Source organism: Chiloscyllium punctatum, chromosome 5, assembly GCF_047496795.1.
Source record: "Chiloscyllium punctatum isolate Juve2018m chromosome 5, sChiPun1.3, whole genome shotgun sequence".
In the NCBI taxonomy this organism is placed as follows: domain Eukaryota; kingdom Metazoa; phylum Chordata; class Chondrichthyes; order Orectolobiformes; family Hemiscylliidae; genus Chiloscyllium; species Chiloscyllium punctatum.
Window position 1 is genome coordinate 107,500,910 of NC_092743.1, and position 22,055 is coordinate 107,522,964.

Sequence of the window (22,055 nt, forward strand, 5' to 3'; positions counted from 1 at the left end):
GAGAGTAGGAGGACATGCCAGGAGCAGCACCAGGCATACCTAAAGATGAGGTATCAACCTGGGGAAGCCGTCAAACAGGATTACTTGCATGCCAAACAGCATAAGCACCAAGTTATAAACAGAGATAAGTGATTAGATAAGCTCTACAGTCCTACCACATCCAGTTGAGAATGGTGATGGCCAATTAAACAACTCACTGGAGAAGGAGGCTTCACAAATATCCCTATCTCCAATAATGGAAGAGTCCAGCACATCAGTGCAAAAGATAAGGCTGAAGCTTTTGCAGCAACCTTCAGCCAGAAATGCCAAATGGATGATCCACCTTGGCCACCTTCAGTGGTCCCCATCCTTACACAGACCAGTCTTCAGTCAATTTGATTCACTCTATGTGATATCAAGAAGCTGTTGAAGGCACTGGATACTGGAAAGGCTACAGGCCCTGACAACATGTCAGCAATAGTACTGAAGATTTATGCTCCAGAACTTGCCGCTCCCCTAGACAAGCTGTTCCAGTACAGTCACAACAGTGGCATCCACCTGACAATGGGGAAAATTGCTCAAGAATATCCTGTACATGAAAAACAGGATAAATCCAACCCGGCTAATCACCATGCCACCAGTCTTCAGTCAATTTGATTCACTCATCAGTGGCATCAGTAAAGTGATGGAAGGTGTGGTCTAAGATGTCATCAAGCAGCACTTGCTTAGCAATAACCTGCTCAGTGATGCCCAGTCTGGGCTCCGCCAGGGCCACTCAGCTCCTGACCTCTTTACAGCCTTGGTTCAAACACGGACAAAAGAGCTGAATTCCAGAGGTGAAGTGGGAGTGACAGCCCTTGACGCCAAAGATGCATTTGACTGAATGTCGCATCAAGGAGTCCGAGCAAAACTGGAATCAATGGGTATTGGTGGCAAATATCCAATGGTTAGAGTCATACCTGACATATAGAAAGATGGTTGTGGTTGTTGGAGGTCAGTCATCTCATCTTCAACACATCTCTGCAGGATTTCCTGAGGTTAGTATCCTAGGCCCAACCATCTTCACCTCTTCACCAAAGACGTTCCCTCCATCATAAGGTCAGAAGTGGGGATGTTCACTGATGATTGCACAATGTTCAGCACCGTTCACAATTCCTCTGACACTGAAGCAGTCCATGTCCAAATGTAACAGGTTCTGGACAGTTACCAGGCTTGGGCTAACAAGTGGCAAGTAACATTCATGGCAATCAAATGCCAGGCTCTGACCATCACCAATAAGAAACAATCTAACCACGGCCACTTAAAATTCAATGGTGTTACCATCACTGAATCCCCCACTATCCACATCCTTAGGGTTATCATTGATCACAAGCTGAACTGGACTCACCAATAAACACAGTAGGTATAAGAGCAGGTCAGGGGCTAGGAATACTGCAGCAAGTAACTGACCTCCTGACTCCCTAAAACTCTCTATCATCTACAAGACACAAGTCAGCAATACTGTCCACTTGCCTAGAAGAATGCAGCCCCCACAACGCTCAAAAAGCTTGATACCATCCAGGACAAAGCAGCCCACTTGATTGGCACTGTATCCACAAGCATCCACTCCATCCACCATAGATGACCAGTAGTAGCAGTGTGTACTATCTACAAGATGCACTGCGGAAATTCACCAAAGATCCTCAGACAGCACCTTCCAAAACCATGACAACTTCCATTGAGAAGGACAAGGGCAGCAGATATATGGGAATGCCACCACCTTCAAGTTCACTCCAAGCCACTCACCATTCTAATTTGGAAATATGTTGCTGTTTCTTCACTGTCATTTGGTGAAAATCTTGGAATTCCATCCCTCATGGCATTGTGGATCAACCTACAGCAGTTCAAGAAGGCAGCTCAACACCACCTTCTCAAGGCCAACTAAGGCAATAAATGCTGGCCAACCAGCAGTGCCCATATCCTACAAACATGAATAAATACAAAAATGCTTATCTGGGTCTGAATCACACAGTACACACATATGGAGTATACCAATGACCTTTGCAAAAAGAATTAATGGAGTTTGTTTAAAATGCAGTGTCATTCGCTGTGTTCAAGTAACAAAAGCCTTTTGTCTGAAGAATTGTCAATGGAAGACTTAAAAGTATCGTGCCAATTTATTCTTGCTCCTATTTAGTGACTTATTTTTCTCTTGGTTTAGGAGGAAGAGGATTGAAGATAGAAACATGGCAAGGTGGCAACCTGGATGATTTACCAGACTACAATGAAAATACTCCAGGGTATTCAGTATCTTGGACTGATGAGGCTTTAGTTCCAGCCTCCACATCACAGAGTCCATCTGTAACACGCTTAAGTGGGTTCTTTGTTGCTCCAGAGACTGACAATTACCATTTCTATATCAAACAGAAGGGTTCATTCCAACTTTCTTTCAGTTTAACTGGGATCCCTCAGGACAAGGTGCGTTAGCTGACACTTGTAAATGTATTTGTTGTTTACTGATTTGTCTAGTCACTAACTTTTATGAAAACTTAACATAAGAAATGGTCTATTGATGAGTGCAGAGACTTTATCGTTGTAAAAGATGTCAGTAATAAAAGGAGATATTGTACAGACCACCACTTTATCTGCTCTGAGCATGGAGACAGTATACAGAAATAAATTTAGACTGGGGCAGGAATGGAGTGCCAGATTTCAATTCTTTGATAGTGTCTGTCTTCACTAAAATGCTTCTGAAAGCCTTTCCAACCTTTAATAGGTTAAACTGAATTTAACATTCATTTGTTCTTGAGAATTCTGACAATTATCATTTGGGATAAAAAAAAGTTTTAAAATTAACTAGTTTAAACCTTTAATACCAATTAGGGTATTGGCCTTTGACCTCTGTTGCATTTCAATTGCAATTACCAAGAAGAAGAGATGTTCTATAGAATGATTCTGAGAGATATAGGGAATACTATATAGGGGTCATAAGTCACTTGGCATCCAATAGTAATGGACTAACAGATAGAAAAATGTAAGGATCCAGGATCCAACAGCAAGCTGAGATAAACAAGATTAACATCAAGTGTTTTGGAAAAGAGGGAACTCAGATTTGATCTATTAAAATTTCAGAGAAAGGAAGTGGAGCATTACAGATGATGCACACAGTTCACTTTGATAATGGTTTCAGGAACTAGGCGTAATTAGGAATAAAGAAGACCTTTTGGCAGATCAGCTGATAAGTTCACACATTCTGTCATTGTACTATTTCCCAGGTGAACATTGCTTCTAGGCCTCAGAATCTCCGGAGATATGGTAACCAAGAATTTGACACTATGCAGCTTCAGAAAGGGAAAGTGTAAGTATCATCCACCTGAACAAGTCTTCAAGGATTTTACATTTTACGTTTATGATTAAAAATATACATATGCAATTATAAGATAATGTATAAATTCAAATCGCAATTTGCATGCTTATTTTACACAGATAATTGGACAGTATTGTGTTTTATTACATATGTATGTTTAATAGCACATGCCACTGAAACTTTACATCTGTATTTTCCATTGAGTTATAAATTTAGATGTGTAATTTACACGATAAATTGAAAATTTATGTTTTAACATTGCATTTACTTTGAAATTATATTTGAGAAATAGGTAACTGAAGCTCATTTGCAAACCGTGACAGTCAAATTCTATTGAGGGCATGAAGGGATTACTGGTTGAAAAATCAAATTATAACAATGACAAAATAAAATGAATTGAATCAACAAAAAGTATTTGACAAGAATTTCAGTATCTAATATAGTTTATTTATACATACCATAACTCTGTCCCTAGATGAATGTAACAGCTGCACAAATGTCTCACCAAGCATTTGTACCATTGATACTGAGTGTTAGAAATATTTTCTTAATAGCTACTTCACATGTTGTCCACTGATGGTGAAAGTGACGCTGTTCAATAGGAAACTGTGAACACAAGCTTGATTTAATAAGTCCTATGGCTGTTAGTAAGGTCTTACTCATGAGTTAATAAGAAAACAGCATGAGTGTGGATATTATGATTAGATTAGGTTAGATTCCACACAGTATGGAAACAGGCCCTTCAGCCCAATAAGTCCACACCGACCCTCTGAAAAGTAACCCACCCAGACCCACTCCCCTACCCTATATTTACCCCTGACTATGGGCAATTTAGAATGGCCAATTCACCTGACCTGCACATCTTTGGATTGTGGGAGGAAACTGAAGCACCCGGAGGAAACCCTAGCAGACATGGGAAGAATGTGCAAACTCCACACAGACAGTCACCTGAGGCGGGAATCAAACCTGGGTCTCTGGAGCTGCGAGGCAACACACATTATGCTGAAGGCACATTTTAAATCAACACCTCTTAGTAAGGTGCATTAGTATTGAGATTATATTGCTGGACGCGTAATCCGTGAATTCTAATCCCACCACAGCAATTGTGGAATTCTGTCTGGAAATGAAAATTAAAGTGGAAATTACATTGTCAATCACAGTCACCATTAAATGAATGGGCTGTTGTAAAGAATCAACTCCTTTGCTGATGCCCTTTCGGGAAAAAGGTCAGCCATCCTTATGTGACTCCAGACCCCCAGAAATGTGGTAGTTTATTTTAAACAGGAAAATTTCTGTGCAATTTGTTTATCAATGTAAAATATACTGATACAGAAATGACCTCAATTATCTGAACGAGACGGTCGGGGAGTATTTTGTTCATATAACTGAGAGTTTGGATAACGGATTGTTTGGATAACTGATAGCTTTTTTATGGGACCTTGAGATCTTGTTTGGATCATCTGAAATTCGATTAATTGATGTTCGGAAAATCAAGGTTGTTCTGTACTACACATTCATGGTAGAGACAGTGCTGCAGTGTACTGCAGCTTCTTCATGTAGCACAACAAGAGTCTCCAATATTAAGATGGTATTTGTGACCTTTTCTCAAACTGTGACTGTTCTTGCCAGACTGTTGTCTGAAATGGTCGCTCAGCACCACCTTTTCAAGGTTAGTTAGTAAGGGCGGTAAATGACTCCATCTGTGAATTAAGGAAAGGAGAAATAAGTTGCATCAATGTTCAAATTATACTGTCCAAAAGTGACTGTTTATAAAATAATTGAAAGATAATGACAAATTTTGATGGGACAGATCTCACCATTTCCCCTTTGGTGGATTGATGGTCAATCAAATCCTTCATGATAAGCATAAATGCGGATTCCACCGAAGTTACAGCAACAAAACCAAAACAATCCTGAGGAAATTCACAGCCAAGGAGTCATTAATTTAACTTTGCCACTGAGTCAGTCATGGAGGTTGGCTCAAAACAGATTGTAGACAAAACAAAGAAAAGATATTGAACAGACACACAAAACCACTAGGAAAGCAATGACATGTTGACCTTATTAGAGTATGAGAGCACTGGAATCAGGAGTATTGACAATTGTACTTGTCCTTGATGAGCCCTTAACTGGTGTACTAAAGGATATTCTGCCTTTCAAGAGGTGCAAAGGAGTTACACCAGATTGATTCCTGAGATGAAAGAGCTGTCATGTAAGTAGAGATTGAGTACAATGAACCACTACTCTATTGAGTTCAGGAGAATCAGAGGAATATATAAAATATTGAGCAACTAGTTAGGGTAGATCCTGAGCCAAAACTGAAGAATTTAGAACAGAGGGCTGGAGTCTTAGGATTAAGATACTTCGAATCTCAATGCTTCATTTCAAATCATGCCTATTTAAATATATATGTGTGTATACACACACACAATATGTGTACAACCTTCATTTAGTATATAACCCAGAAAAGATTCTTTCAACAGTGCAACACACTTTCAATATTGCACCAGAAGATTAGTTTGGATTCTCAGTCCCATATGCAGTTTCAGTACATTGTCCCATGTGTGGTTGCAGCAAAACTGTGTCCCCAGACATCTCTTTATTCTGCTTAATGGAGATGAAACTGTGATGATGAATTTCGATTGTGCAATCTTAGAGGTAGGCTGGAGACAGAAATCTAAATCAGGATCAAAAGGTGAACCTGATGTTGCATTCCCACAAACTATTTTTGGCATGTGCCATTCATTTCAAGTAAATTTTAAAGATCCCACAGCAGCATTTCACTGCAGCACCAGTAAGGCCTCCCTGATATCCCAGTCAATAATTCCCTCTGAATCAACATCATTAAAAGTTGGCCATCCATCTTATTGCTACTAGGGATATCTTCCTGTTTGTAAGATCCTTGTTATATTTGCCAATAGTTTAAAGCCCTTTGGTATAACTCAATGAGATGTTATGAAATGCGGTGTAAACCTAAACATTTGGAACATTTTTATTAATCTATTTGTTCTCTGCATTTGCTGATTATGTTACAAACTGAATATCTTCTTTCACGCCACAGATATTACATTGAATTGGTGCTGCAGGAAACCACCAGCTCCTCCTTTAGCATTAATATGTACAGGGAGAACATCTCCTACACGGAACAACAGACAGCAGACTCTGTCAGTGAAGTCCAGCTCATCAAATCATACTCTCACATTCTCCATGAGAAACAGGTCAATGTTGAATCTTCAATATTTGTTAGGGCAGCGGGAGGTAATTGAGACTAGATGGAACTAAAAACCTGCTGAGTGCTATATTCAGTGAAGGTGATCCAAGTGACACCAATGATATGGTTTCCTCGCTGTTGATATGGACGTGTTGGTGGACATGGGCAGAAGTCACAGGACACCAGGTTATAGTCCAACAGGTATATTTGAAATCACACAAGCTTTCGGAGCACAGCACTTCATCAGGTGCAGTGAGAGAGTAAGGCACACAGATAAAGTGTTTATTAGGCACGCACATGTACTTTCTCATAATCTCTCTCTCTCTCAATCTCTCTCTCTCTCACACACTCTATACCCCACACCTCTCTTACTCATTGAAAATGTTTGTTTATTTGCAGATACATTCTATTTTGTTCAACAACACACAATTTGTAGTCACAATCAGTTAATGTAGCATCTGATAAATTCTCTCTGGTGTGCAGCCTGATTCCAGCCTATAAACCAGTCTGATTCCAAGTTAAAACTCTGAGACAGATTTTGAACAAAGCCTCACACCTACAATTCAGTACCTGGCCTGAGATGTCACCTTTTGTATATTCCTATCGTTCTGCCTGATTGCCATGACAGCACAAAACATTTTACACACCATCTAACACTCTTAGTCACCTGCAGAGATGTATTATCTGACACTCTACTCAGACAAGTTTCATAATAAATTGATTTTTCTGCCTTTGATCTCTCTGCCTATAAACTCTGTACCTGTGTGCTCTGCTCTCTCACTGCACCTGACAAAGGGGCTGCACTCCAAAAGCTTGTGTGATTTCAAATTAAAACCTGTTGGACTATAACCTGGTGTTGTGTGACTTCTGACTTTCTCCCTGCATTGAAACTTTGCTGCTTTCTTTCTCTCCTGGCAGGTTATGGGATTGGTTGTTGGGGTTGGGGGATGGGGGAAATCGTGTGGTGATGGTCAGAGTGGGGCTGTGTGGGTTGTGGTGGTGTTTGATAATGTGTGATCCTTGAAGCCTATGAGGGTGAGTAAGGTGAACCATCCATTCACCCATTGTATTCTGCTCAGGTCCTAACTCCAGACTCTCACACATCTTTCTCACAATCTTGACCTTCAGATGATCTTCTCCCAGTTGGGCTGTACATCCTCCCCATTACAAAGCACTCCACCTAACCTTGATAATAAGTGCACTTCGACACCCATTAAACTCAAATGCTCCAGTTAAAATGAATACAGTATTCAAATGATGTTGCAGACTTTGCTCACTGGAACTGCACAGACGGGGCCTTGCATTCTCTTCACAATAACACTCTGGCAGGAGCCTCTCTCTGAAAATTCAATGCATTTGCCAAAACATACAACTCCAGGTTATATTAAACCTGTTTTTGTGCATTCAATTCATTGTTAAAAAGTAAAATATAAACTAATGTATTATTATGGTGTAATTCAATTATAGTGAGGATTGCAAGAATTATAAAATTGTAATTTCTTTTTTCTGGTTTCTTGCTGTTTCTTGTTCCTCCAATTCCTAAAATTTTCACATCTTCCCTGAGGCATGAGATACGTTGTTCCAACATTATGCCATTATTCCCAGGCATCAACTAGATTCACATCCAACGATGCAGGGAGTAAAAGTCTAGTCTACGCCCTCCGAATATAACACTTTAATTCCCAGATCATCCAACACCTCTCGCCATAATGAGCTGTAATTCCCTGAAAAAGTACTCCATCTCCTTTGCCTGACATTTCATGGTAACTTTAACCAGTGTTTGATTTTATAATTTTAGATTTTGACTTTGGAGAACTGGAATACGGGAAGTGCAGTCAACGAGATTCAGGAAATCATCATCAGCAATTCATGTCAAAAAACCAGTACCTGTTCATACATTTGGTACAGTCTCATCTATAATCAAGTGCACACAGGTACAGTAGTGATGAATCCAACAGATACATAACTAGACGTACGGGCCAATTAACCTTACTCTGTTGGCTTGTATTATGTCCTCCAAACCCCAAATCCTCCACAATCACTGCACTCCTCCTATCCTGGTACTTTGGATATCCCAAATTTCCATTGCTCCAATTTGGTGGCTGTGTCTTCAGGTGCTCCGGTCCTAAGCTCTATAATTCCCTCACTAAGCCTCTTTCTCGCTCCCATTCCTTAAAACATTACTTCGAATCTACCTTCTTAATCCATCTTCTTGTCATCACTCTAATATTATCTTATGTGACACGATGTCAAATTTTAATAAAAACAGGAAGTGTGGGAGAAACTTAGCAGGTCTCGCAGCATCTGTGGAGAGAGAAACGGAGTTCATGTTTTGAGTCAAAAGGCTCTTCTGTGGAATTGACTTCTGAGTCTTTGGACATGAAACTTTAATCTCTACAGATCCAGTCAGTCATGCTCCAGTATTTTCTCTCTTAATTTCCGATTCCAGTATTTTCAGTAATTTGTTTTCAAATTTTGTCAAATTTCGATCAACTGTCAATTCCATGAATCACCTTGGGACGTACCATTACTTTAATTGTGCTTTATAAATGCAATTTGCTGAGGCCTATCAAAAACAGTCTCTGTAAGTGAAAAGACTGGATGGTATAACTTGAGCTACACAGTCCAGGAAAGATCTGAGGTGTTTGTACATGGGCCTTAGCATTAAGTCTGATTATCATGAGCATGCTATCAGCCTGTCTACAGACTATAAAACAGAGGTGCCAGATTCTCTACTGGTATTTAGCTGTAACAATTTGAAGATTACATTGATGCCTCATGCATAGTATTAGCTCAGAGAAAATCGACTCAAAGTCTGCTTACGGAAATTTAGAGGGTTACACCTCCAGGCCAAGGTTTCACGGCACCAAGCTACACTTGAACTGTGAAGACCTTAGACCAGTGATATTTGGGGCCCAGGAGAAATGAACATTCTAGGCTGGAGCCACCTACAATTAACTCAGTAACTCAGACAGCTTCCTTTACTAAGAAGCCTAAAGGTTTGACCCAGGTGGGTGTTTCGCTTAAGGAATGGGGAGAGTATAGGGCTGTAGGAATTGATGAGGTTGGTGCTCATTGACATGGCTGTGGAATCAGAATAACTACTCTGAGCTCCTTATGGCTTCACAGCAGGAAATTAGGGGGGTCTAGCCCATATTCAGGATTCCTTGTGTCACAGCTCACTGGTGTAGTGCACTGGAAATTATGCCCACTAGTCCCAGAGTCATCACAAATATGAAGTGATTTAATCAAACTACCCAAGTCCCCACATTACATGACTGATGGACCCAAGACAAAGGAAAATGCTCATCAGTTTTTCTGCACCTAAGAAGACAGCAATTATTTCAACATGATTGTTTTAAGCTGATGGCACAAAGGAAACATAAACTGCTAATTCTTATCTCTCTGTGCAAACTCTACCACATTTTTTAAAAAGAACCCAAACACATTGAATCATTTGCACAAAGAATCAGACAAAGCACAAGTATTAAAGTTGGGGAATGAGCAAATAAAATGTTGTGAAGCAGAATTCTTGCACCAGTCTGGGTTACAGGCATTGAAGAGATTTTTTGCTTCAGTTCTCTTTCAATTTTTTTCATTAGGGCACAAGACCATGGGCACACTAATTCTAAACCTTTCATTCCCAGGTTTAATGTCTCTGTAGGTGACTACTTCAATGTCTCTGTAGGTGGCTTTACATTTGTTCAGAAGAGGTTTACAAGAATGGTCCCAGAAATGAAAAGCATAACATATGAGGAACATTTGAGGACTCTGGGTTTATATTCAATGGAGTTTAGAGGATGAGGGTGGATCTAATTGCAACATACAGAATACTGAATGGCCTGGACAGAATGGATGTTGGAAAGATGTTTCCATTGGTAGGAGATATTAGGACTCAAGGGCATAACTTTAGACTAAAAGAAAGACCTTTTAGAACAGAGATAAGGAGAAACTTTTCCAGCCAGAGAGTGGTGAATTCATGGAGTTCCTTGCCACAGAAAGCTATGGAGGCCAGGTCATTAAGTCTATTTAGAACTGAGATAGATAGGTTCTTGAGTATCAAGGGGATCAAAGGACACAGAATCGAGAATGGAGAATGGAGTTGAGAAATTTATCAGCCATGATTGAATGGTGGAGTAGATTTGATGGGCTGATTGCCTACTTTCTGCTCTTTTGTCTTATAGCATTACGCTTGAACAAGGGAACCTTGTTGATTCAACATAAAATTTGTTTTTTTGCAAACTGCCACATGTTCTTTCAGGTAAAGTCATACAGTCATACAGCCCAAAACAGACCCTTCAATCCAACTCATCCATGCCAACCAAACATTCCAATTCGACTTTGTCCCATTTGCCAGCACTTGGCCCGTTTTCCTCTAACTCCTTCCTATTCATATATCTATCCAGAAGCGTTTAAATGTTGCAATTGTACCTACATTCATCACTTTCTCTGGCTGTTCATTCCATACAAGCACCCTCTTACCCTTTAGGTCCTTTTAAATCTTTCCCCTCTCACCTTGAACCTATGTCCTCTATTTTTGGACCACTCCATATTGGGGAAAAGACCTTGGCTAATCACCATATTAATGCTCATGGTTTTATAAACCTTTCTCAGGTCACACCCTCAGTCCTCAGCCCTCCAGGAAAAATGGCCGCAGCCTATTCAGCCTCTCTATCATTCATATGTTCCAGTTCTGGCAAAATACTTGTAAACTTTTATGCAACCTCTCAGATTTAACAACATCTTTCCTATAGAAGTGTGACCAGAATTGTATGCAGTATTCTAAAAGCGGTCTCCCCAGTATCCTGTATAGCCACAATATAACATCCCATCTCCTATACTCAATGTTATGACCAATGAAGGCAAGCTTAAAGACTTATTCACCACCCCTATTGTTACAGACAAGCCAGACCCCCTCAAAATATTTGAAGAAGGTAGCCCAGACCTTTTCTTTTTCTTTTTTAAAAGGCAGATGTGAAGTAGGTGTTCCAGGGATGATGCAGCTGGTCAAACCATTCGGCTTTAAGCAAATTTATTTCAACACCACAGTTGAAACACGAACAAAAAAAATGGAATTTAAAGTAACTTAACTATTAGAAAACTTAACTGACCCGGTACAGTACCTATTACTAAGTGACTGTTCAACTCAGCAACATTCCATAAATACACCCCTTGGCAAAAAGGTAAATTCAAACACAGGTTTTTCCAGGCAGGTATGATTTCAGAGACAAAAGTCAGCCAGGAATCATCTGCTGAAGCATGGAACCTTTTTGCACTGCAGCAGCTTCTGCTACATCTAACCCAGCAGCTTGCCACAATGAAACCAAACTAGAAAGAACCTGAACTAGGAGAATTGGCCACTGCCCTGCCATTGTTAAAGTAGACATTTTGGTAACTTTGCCCTTATAAACTCTCTAGTAAAAAACCAAGGGCAAAATATCCTTTTTGAAGTGACAACACTGTTACACTGTCCACTTGTGACTCTACTTTAAAGTATCTATACACCTATACTCCTAGGTCTCTTCAAAGTACTTTGATTTAAAATGGCATATTTTCCCATTTTTAAGTCCATAGTCCAAAAAGATACAAGTGACCTTTACACGTGCTAACTTTGGGATAGTGAGAATTGCAGATGCTGGAGATCAGAGTCGATAAAGAGTGGAGCTTGAAAAAGCACAAAGTTGACTCCCCTCCTCTGATGCTGCTTGATCTGCTATGCTTTTACAGCTCCACTCTTTTTCCACGTTAACTTTTACATTTAAACCTTTTGCTGGGCCCCATATCCTTCAGCAATGCTCAATGAAATATAAAATTCATAGGAACCTATTAGGAGTGCGAAAATCTGAAATATTCCTTATTAATTGGAGACTCTTCTCCCTTTCTTGGTAGGTCTTTAATACCCTTTTTGGACTTTGGAATAGTAAAGCAGATCAATTGACAAAACATTAATGGTGAAATCATAGAAATATTTCCATCTTTACAGTTTTCATTTGACATTCTGGGGTTTTTGGAGTGTAAATAAGGAGCAATTGTTCCCACTAGCAATGCAGCCGATAGTAGAGACAAACAAATCTAAGGTAATGGGCAAAAGAAGCAGAGAAGGAGCTGAGGAGACATTATTCATACGGCATGTTGCAATCTGGACTGTGCTGCCGAAAGGGCAATGGGATCAAATTCAATAGTAGGTTTCAAAAGTTAATTGCAGTTTTGTATGAAGAAAAAAAAAAGTCTGGAGAAAGATCCAGGGAAAACAGTTAATTAATAGATTATAGAGAAAATATCCTACCCTATCTCACTATCTCCCTCCCACATTTCTCCTTCCAAATATTCATCCATATTCTTCCTGAAGAGTACTATTGAATCTGTTGCTTCCACTTTTTTATGCAGCACATTCTGATTCCTAACGATGTGATATGGCTTTCAAACAAACCATTACGTACTCGATGGGCTGAATGGCTTCATTCAGTGCTGTGTGATACTCTGAATTGAATTGAATGTCCCACTCTTTCCTGGGAGCCAGGTGGATTAAAGAGGGCAATGTACTGGTTGGAGAACACATTAGTTTCCTGACTGTTACCCCTGATCAGGTGGGTAGGTTTGAGGACAGCTTTCCCGCCAGAGCTCAATTGAGGCCCCTTAATTGACTACCAAGGCTCACTGAGGTACCATTCGCATCAGCCACTGCTCAGCAGTGAAGGGGACCTATATCTGTAATGGGACTGCCCAGCATCCCTTGGTGGCAGGCCAGGGGAAATATCCTACAGTTTAGGCATTCAGTGTCCATCAGAGAACTCTGCCAATGACAAGTGCTGCCCTACAGAGTGATCTGTCCATTCTCCCCCCTAACTCGACTGGGGCCCATCTTACAGGCCCTGGTAAGTTCAGCCCATTTGTGTTCCTGGACTCCAATATGGATCTTCTTCTGGGATTCCCTATTTCCAATAATTGCCTCTCCTTCCCATAAAGCTTCCAATACTGAGGAGTTTCTGGCCTATTTGGCTGGAACCAGGATCCTTGTCCTGAAGTGCTAGGAGCTGTGATGGGAGGTGGGTAAGTGTCTCATTGAGATTAAAACTCATTCTGGCTCTTGACAGTGGCCTCTGTTTTCTAGCCAATGGTTTGGTTCACCCTGCAGCCATTAAATTCAGAATTACAATTCCAATTGTTAATAAAGTCTATTTTTAAGCTGATTTCCCTGCAATACAGCTGTTTTTAACTAATGGACTTGTTCAGTTGATTCTTTATAAATTGGGGATACTTTGTGTTTCTACCAAGTCTTTATGATCATTCTTGAATTCAGCTGTTTGTGATGGAGTTATTTGAATGCTGCATCCTCATTTAAGCTCTTTGAGCAATTCAAAATCAAAGGCACTACTGCTGTATTGGTAGCAGTTGGAGTGGTGGGGGCAAACAAAAAAAAACATAACCAGGAGATTAGTATCTTGTCAGTGGAGGACTGATTCCAAGCTGGCTGGCCACAGCCAATGTACTGTGAAAAAAACAATTCAAATTCAAAGGCTGATTTCATCTCATTGGAATACCCAGCAATTGTTCATCAAATTTAATATTGAACATTGACTGTAAGCCACCATTCTAATTTAAATTAGTTTAACTGGACTTTAATCACTTTACTGATAAGCATTACCATCAAGTTGAGATTTCAAACCAGTGGGAATGAGAGCACACATCTATTTTACTGTGACATTCTATCTGTCAATGACTGTTAAATATTCTCGATTATTGATAGTGGGCAGGCCTGGTGCTAATATATTATTAGGAGCAAATTACCTGAAATATATTCATCGGTTCATTAATTTCTACTCCTGCTCCATGAAATTAAAGGGCAAGCTTGTGAACCATCTCAATTTCTGTCTGTATCATGAATCTGAATCATGTTAAAAAAAATGTTCTTGTAAGTGATTGACTATGTTCAATCTGCATGTTTATGAATTAGGGGGTTGGTGTTCTATGCTAACAATCATTTGGATTTTTGAGCTAGGCTTAGTTTTCTTTAATAGAACCCCTACAGTGTGGAATCAGGCTGTTTGGCCCAACAAGTCCACACCCAAACCTCCAAAGAGTAACCCACCCAGACCCATTCACCCCTGACTAATGCACCCAACCTACACATCCCTGAACACTATAGGGAATTTAACATGGCTAATTCACCTAACCTGCACATCTTTGGATTGTGGGAGGAAGCCCACGGAGAATGTGCAAATTCTACACAAACAGTCGCCTAAGGCTGGAATTGAACCCAGATCCCTGGCACTGTGCGATTGTAGTGCTAACCACTGAGCCACCAAGCTGCCCTTTGTTCAATAGATGAGAAAAGTCTCATTTGAAGAAGTCCATAGGAGGCTTCTCCAGTCAATATTCCTCTCTCAGCTAATACAAGCAAATCACATTATCCTATTGCATCTTGAAAATTGCCTGATACCTTTTGCCTTCAGGCATACCATCTGGGAAGTCAGAGGTGTCTAAGGCTTCCTGGGAGCCCTGACCATAATTTTATACCCATCAGACAATTAACAGCCCATCCCCAGGGCTCTCATACCCTAAGGATGGAGATCCCGCTGCCAATCAGAAGGCCAACAGTTCTACAATCCCCAATTGATCCACTCAGAGTAGTGGCCATTCCTGGGTCTGCACCTAATGTGAAGAAACATCATTGTTTATAAAATGATGAGGGGCATAGATAATGGTAAAGGATTTTTTGCCTAGGGCAGGGGAATTCAAAACTGGAGGACATTAAGTTTAAGGTGAGAGGGGAAAGGGTTAAAAGGGACCTTAGGGGCTACTTTTTCAACAGAGGAAGGTCCATATATAGAATGAGCTGCCAGAGGAAGTGCTAGAGTTAAACAAATGCAATATTTAAAGACATTCAAATAGGTACGTAATAGAAAAGGTTTAGAAAGACACGAGCCAAACACAGGCAAATGAGACTAGCTTAGTTTAAGAAATCTGATTTGCGCAGACAAATTGGTCCCCAGGGCCTGTTTCCATGCTGTATGACTCTGAGGTCTGCCCTGGTTTTAATTTAGTGAGGCCGCTGTGGTAGGGGACTTTCACACTGTTGGTATGGGTGATGGTTAAGGACAGTAGGTCTTCCTGTCATGGTTTTTAATGGTACTAATTCTGTAACGTGTTCTCTCTACTTGTCTTAGTTCTTATTCCTATGGATGCCAGTGCTGTAAAAGTTCAACAAGCTTTAAATGATCTGTGGACAATTAAACCAGATAAGGTTCACGTGTCAAGAAAATCAACCAACAAAAACATTATCTATACAGTGACCTTCATATCCACACGAGGTAAAATGCATCTGAACCCTGATTGCTTCTTCACCAGTGTGATAAAGTACATGGATGAATTTAGCTTGGATTTGCTCTTCGAAGACTATTTCTTTATTCTTTGTTCAAACTTGATTGTGCTGAAAATGTGCAGCTGATGGTTGTTAGTCTTTGCTGTTCTGCTTTTGAATTCTTTCTCCCATGTTTCCTTTTCCTTTGCCTTCCAAGGCTGTTCTGTGTTACTGTTTGATGCACTGGTGCTGTGTTCCTCATATGAGTAACAATTCATCCCACCAACTTACAAAACAGACAAGTATGTTAAGACCAGCTGCTTCTCCCCTGTCTACCCCACGCATCAGGATGGCTGGTATGACATGACTGAATACTTCTTCCCTTTAAGTGAGGACTCTCCCACTTCAACATTCACTAAATCTCTTGGAATAAGCGGAATACCAAAGGAGATCTGGCAGGCAAATGCTCTGGAACATTCACTTCCAAACCTACTCAGACCATGGACATTTGGAACCTGTCTACCAGATGTATATTTCCGAGTAGGTGTGATCAATAGATTATACAGAGTATATCAGAGAATGGGCAATTATGGAGGATCCATGATAAACTTCGAAGAACAATCAAATGGAATTTTGAAACATGTCTCTTTGTTTCATTTTTAACATTTATTTCAAATTTTTTCCTCTGCAGGAGATTTTGATTTACTTCAGTATGAGGTCCTGAGTGGATATCATGTCACCATTAAAGTGGTGGAAAAAACTAAAGGGAAGCCCAGAATGGATACATTTACACTGATGCTGGATGGGATCAGCTCAAGACCTGTTTCACATACAGCAAGTGTTACTGAGGTGTGTCCCACTCTGCATCCGTTTCCTAAACTTGATTGGTCACAGTGACCATAACCACACAATTCTCCCCACAGCTAGTCATTGCAAGCTCTTATTAACTTTAACAGTTAATGAGTTGGAATGCGGGGTAATGGTGGCTGACACTCTGGTGTGGTTAATTAGATGAGTTAACTTTCTACAATGAGATTAAAGAGTGATTATTGTGTGATGCTGCAATTATTTTAAGAACTGTTGGGGTGTTTGAAGGTGAGCCACCATTTCCATGAGTCTGACACAGGCAATTCATAATTTATTTTGTATCTCCCTTGTCACAAAGCACTGGACAATGTAAACATCAATGAATGTTAATGACATTAGTCAATTACTCTTTGCAACAAAATCCAGTCTAGTAGTTGCATTCATTAGGAAATTAATCATTGTATTTTGTAAATGTCTGACTCCTGTCATTCCTCATTTACATGTGACACCATTGAAGGACAGCGTTAGATTTCACATGTACACTGATGACCACAAGCTCCACATCACCAGTACCTCTTTCTGTCTCGCCACAGTTGATAGATTATCAAATTGCCTACCCCAACACCTAGAACTGGATTTACAGGAATGTCCTTCAGTTAAATATTGAGAAAAACTGAAGTTATTGCTTTCCGTTCCCACTCCAAGTTCTACTCCATAATTACTGATTCTATACCTCTCCCTGGCAACTGTCTGAGGTCAAGCTTGTCTCTTTGCAACCTTGTTGTCACATTGTATCTTGGTATGAGCTTCTGACCTCAGAGCAATGCCATCATTAGGATGGTCGATTTCCACTTTTGCAACACTGCCTGACTTTGCCTCTGTCTCCACCCTTGTGCTGCTGAAACCCTCATCCATGCTTTCATTATCTTGAGACTCAATTATTTCAATGCACTCCTACCTGGTCCCCCATCCTCTAGGCTCTGTAAACTTGAGGCCATCTAAGACTCTGTATCCTGTTCCTTATCAATGCAACAAATTCTGTTCACTTCTGTGCTCACGGAGCTACATGGGCTCATTCTAAAATTCCTATTCCCTCTATGTCCTCACTTCTGTAATTTCCTAAAATTGCATGCCCCAGTGAGGTCTATGTGTTCCTCCATTTCCAGCTTCTTGTACATTCTCAATTATGTATCACCATGTTGGTGTAGCTTCAGTTTTCTAGGTCCGAAACTCTGGGATTTACTGCCTAAATCTCTTCCCCTCTCTAACTCACTTTCCTCCTTTAACAGATATGGTAAAATCAAACTCTTTGACTCAGCCTTTTGTTACTTCCTGCAATTATCTCCTTAGAAAGCTTGGCTGCATATTTTGTTTTATAATTCTCATGAGAAGTTCCTTGAGAAATGGTTGTTGTAGTGGTATTCTATTCCTATTTAATATCTTATTTATTCTTACCTTCAGGTTGGAATATTTAGAAAAGAAAGAGATTAGTCCCTGAAGAGTTCTTATTTTATTTGATTCTTTCACAACGCGCTCCTGATTCACTAAATGATGAACAATCATTTCATTCATTCACAGTAAGACCAGTAGATTTCTCATCTCCACATGCTCTTAAGGTGGTGGTTAGCCACCTTCTTGAATATAATGAAGGGGAACCATATTGTTGTGGATCTGGAGTCACATATACGCAAGGATGAGTAAGGATAACAGATGTCTTCACAAAAAGATATTATTCAATAGTAATTTAGTATTTCATGGCCATTGTTACTTATACTAACTTTTTATTCTGAATTTATTCGATTAATTCAAGCTGCCATGGTGGAATTTGAACTCGTGCTTCTGGATTATTGGTCTCGGCCTTTTGGTTATTGTCCAGTAACATTGCCACCACCTCCTTCAGGATGATTTAGTGTTTTTGTGCCATTGGGTTAGTAATGTTCTGGGTGCATGTACTTAAATTCCACCATCCACAGCAGTTAACTAAATTAATAATTCTGAAATATGAAGCTATAATCTCAGTAATAGCAACCATGATCATTAACATGTCATTGCCGTAAAAACCAATCTAGTTCACTAATGTTCTTCAGGAAAAAGATCCTACCATATTTATCTGGTGTGACCTACATGAGAATCCAGATCATAACCATGTGATTGACTCAGAACTGCCTTCTGAAATAGCCTAGCAAGCCACTCAGCTTCAATTAGGAATGGTCCACCAGTGCTGGCCTTGCCAGTGACACCCACATCCCATGAATGAATAATGGGGAAAATAACGTTCCCAAACCCAACCATTACATCAGACCTGCATAGTATGATGTGGCATCGCCTAACAATAAATTTAGATGAGCCATTGATGGGGAAAGCAATAGAGGACAGATAGAAGCTCTGGCTGCTTTGAACAGCACCAGTAAGTCAGGGTAACTGAGGATCTTCTCGGCTAATAAAAATCTTTCATCACAGGTCAAAGCTGCTTTAGAAGGAATGTTGGATGTAAAATGTCCAGATCACATAGTCAACTACAGGGAGGGATACGCAGTCTATTATTTCAACAATTTTGAAGATGACTTATCCAAGGTACGTGCAGTTGATAAAATCAAATGAATAATTTATTACATGTCTCAAACAACAAGTGATTTTAAAAGTGTCTGCAGTGGTTGGTGTTGACCACTCAGCTCTTAGTCCAAAGATCTTAGGTTCAAACTCCATGACAGAGACTTGATCAAATATTCAGCCAGTCATTGTCACTGCCAGTGCTGTACTGAGGGATTAATGTATTGTTGAACTGTCAGTCCTTGCAGCACACTGCAACGTCAGTGGGTCAACATGAAGGGAGCACCATACTATCTGATGGACTGCTGCACCATTAAAAGGTCTATCCTGATGGAGTGCTGCATTGTCAGAGGGAGTGCTGCATGATCAGAATTTCTGGACTGAGGGAACTGTTGAAGGATTGGTATTCAAAGAGTGCTGCACAATCATAGTGTGAGTATTAAGGGACTGCTACATTGTCAGAAGATCAGTACCAAGGAAGTACTGCATTGTTGGAGGGTCAGTACTGAGGGAGTGCTGCATTATTGAACAACCTGTACTATGGGTATGCTGCACCTTCAAATGATCAGTACTGAGGTACAGTGCACTGTCAGAGGATCAATGCTGAGGAATTATAGCATTTTTGGAGAGTCAGTACTGAAAGAACTGACCCACTGATGATGCAGTGTGATCTCAGGACTGACATTTCAACAATACATTAGTCCCTCAATATGGCACTGGCACTGTCAGAGGATCAATACCAAAGGATTTACAATATGTGGAGTTGGTTAACTCAGTTGGTTGGACAGCTGGTTGTAATGCAGAGTAATACCAACAGCATGGGTTCAATTCCTGCACTGGCTGAGGTTACCATATTGGATTCTCCTTTTCAATCACTCCTCTTGCATGAGGTGTAGTGACCCTCAAACTAAACCACCACCAGTCATCTCTCTGTAATGTGACAGCAGCTCAATGGTCTAGGGACTATGGGCAGCTTTTTCTTTGCTGAGGGAATGCTGCATTGTTGCGGAGTCGGAGTGACAGAGTGTTGCACTGTCAGAGGGATGGTACTAAAGCAGTACTGCGTCATCAAAGGGTCAGTACTGATGGAGTACTGCAACATCAGAGGGACATTACCACTACTTGAATACTCATGGATTAATCACCTTAAACCCAGCAAATGGGAAGTTATTATTTGGATCTGGGGTTTTGTATTCCCAAAATAAAAAAAAGAGATAAAATATTAGCAATCTGTATAGCATATACAAATTGTCCAACTGTTCTCATTGAGATTAGAACTCTGATTATAATACTATTAGTGCAAAGCCAGCAGTAGAATGTAATTTCCTGTTTCATTTTTTAACCTTGTAGAAAATCTTTAAGAAAGACCAGGTGACAATGAAAACTAATGCTTTTTGTGGACGCTATTGTGTTAAAAATCCTACATGCTTGTTTGGCTTTGCAAGTTATCATCAACCATTTTCATTACGCATATACAAAGAGGTGAGTTTGAAACTTCTTAGAGGTGAAACAAATACTTATTGAAGAGTGCTGTCACCTGATACTATTTACACCTAAAATGGTTTCATTTTACTGTTACTGTGAAGAGAGAGAATGGCAGGCTTTTATGACTTGTGTTTACTTCTGTTCCCATTCTACTGGTTTTTGTTGTTCAATCTATGTTCTGTGTATTTCAGCTATTGATGCTCAATGGCACTTCTCTAAAGGCTCATGGCAGGCCTATAGATAAAAACATAGTAACTAGGAGGAGGAGGAGGGAATTCAGCCCCTCAAGGCTGCTCCACCACTCAATGCAATTGTGACTGAATTTCTAAATCAACTTTATTTTCCAAGCTATCACCATTGCCTTCATTCCTCAAGTACAGAAAACTCTATCAGTCTCAATCTTTGCATTTGCAAAATTACTGAGCATCCACATCTGAAGGTAGAATTACAGGGATTCTCAACCCTGTGGAGTGAAGATACTTCATCTCAGTCCTAAATTGCCTATCCTGATGAGATGAAAACCCCATGTTCTGACGCACAGCCAGAGGAAGACAGGCTAGCCCTCTCGGAATTATGCATTTCAATGAGCCTTTTAAACACCAGAGAATATTACTTCCTTGTTAGTTCAGTAATTGTAGGAATGGCTAGGTTTTGGCAGTGAGCCATATAGGCTTAGACGTCCTCAATGACCCATTATCCAACAATTGCTTCTAAGACCATGCTCATTCTTGGTGTTCTGTTGGTCCAGTATCCTGCAAATATTTCCTCTCTGATTTCATGGATTGAAAGGAAATGAAATAAGAAAGGGCGGCTTTTATGACTTCAGTAAGGAGAGGAGAAAAGTGTGAAGTGGCAAGGAGAACTTGGTTTTGCAAGGTTGAAAAATTATGTTATGGACTAGGCCAGACCACTCAAAACAATTTTAAGCAGGCAGCACTAGACCTAACTTTGCAATTGGTTTCAGTGAGTGGACAGTGAAAATTACCTGGAATAAGATAGCTAGGTTGACTACTAGATTTTAAAACAGACAAAAAAAATTTTAAAAATTACACAATGAAACACAAAGAACAGAAAAAAGAACCCGTACAGAACTCAACCTATCCAACTAAACTTAATTATGCTGTTCCAACTACAGTCCCAAAAAGCAAACTCCCTTTAAAACCCTTTATAAATGGAACCCATGCTTACAGGTTGAAGTTGAAGGGTAGAAAAGAGAGAGTGTTTCCACACAGCTCCCTGTTGAACTTCCCAGTTCAAGGCTGAACTGAAACTGCTCAGCTCAGGTCAGCTAGAGAGCTATACAAGTCACTTCTAAAACATGACCACTTTGGCCTGAAGTTTCATCTGTTTACATATAAACAAAAGGCCTCTCAAAC

At 40.1% G+C, this 22,055-nt stretch overlaps 1 protein-coding gene across 1 annotated transcript in view; it reads left to right on the forward strand.

The window, feature by feature from the left end:
* The window catches only part of LOC140476805 (fibrocystin-L-like), a 261,275-nt gene that overhangs the window by 55,679 nt on the left and 183,541 nt on the right, over positions 1–22,055 (forward strand). Inside the window, 7 exon segments of the mRNA XM_072569599.1 lie at positions 2,180–2,436; positions 3,234–3,316; positions 6,387–6,543; positions 8,335–8,470; positions 15,704–15,847; positions 16,529–16,659; positions 20,545–20,676. Coding sequence (XP_072425700.1) covers positions 2,180–2,436; positions 3,234–3,316; positions 6,387–6,543; positions 8,335–8,470; positions 15,704–15,847; positions 16,529–16,659; positions 20,545–20,676 — 1,040 coding nt within the window.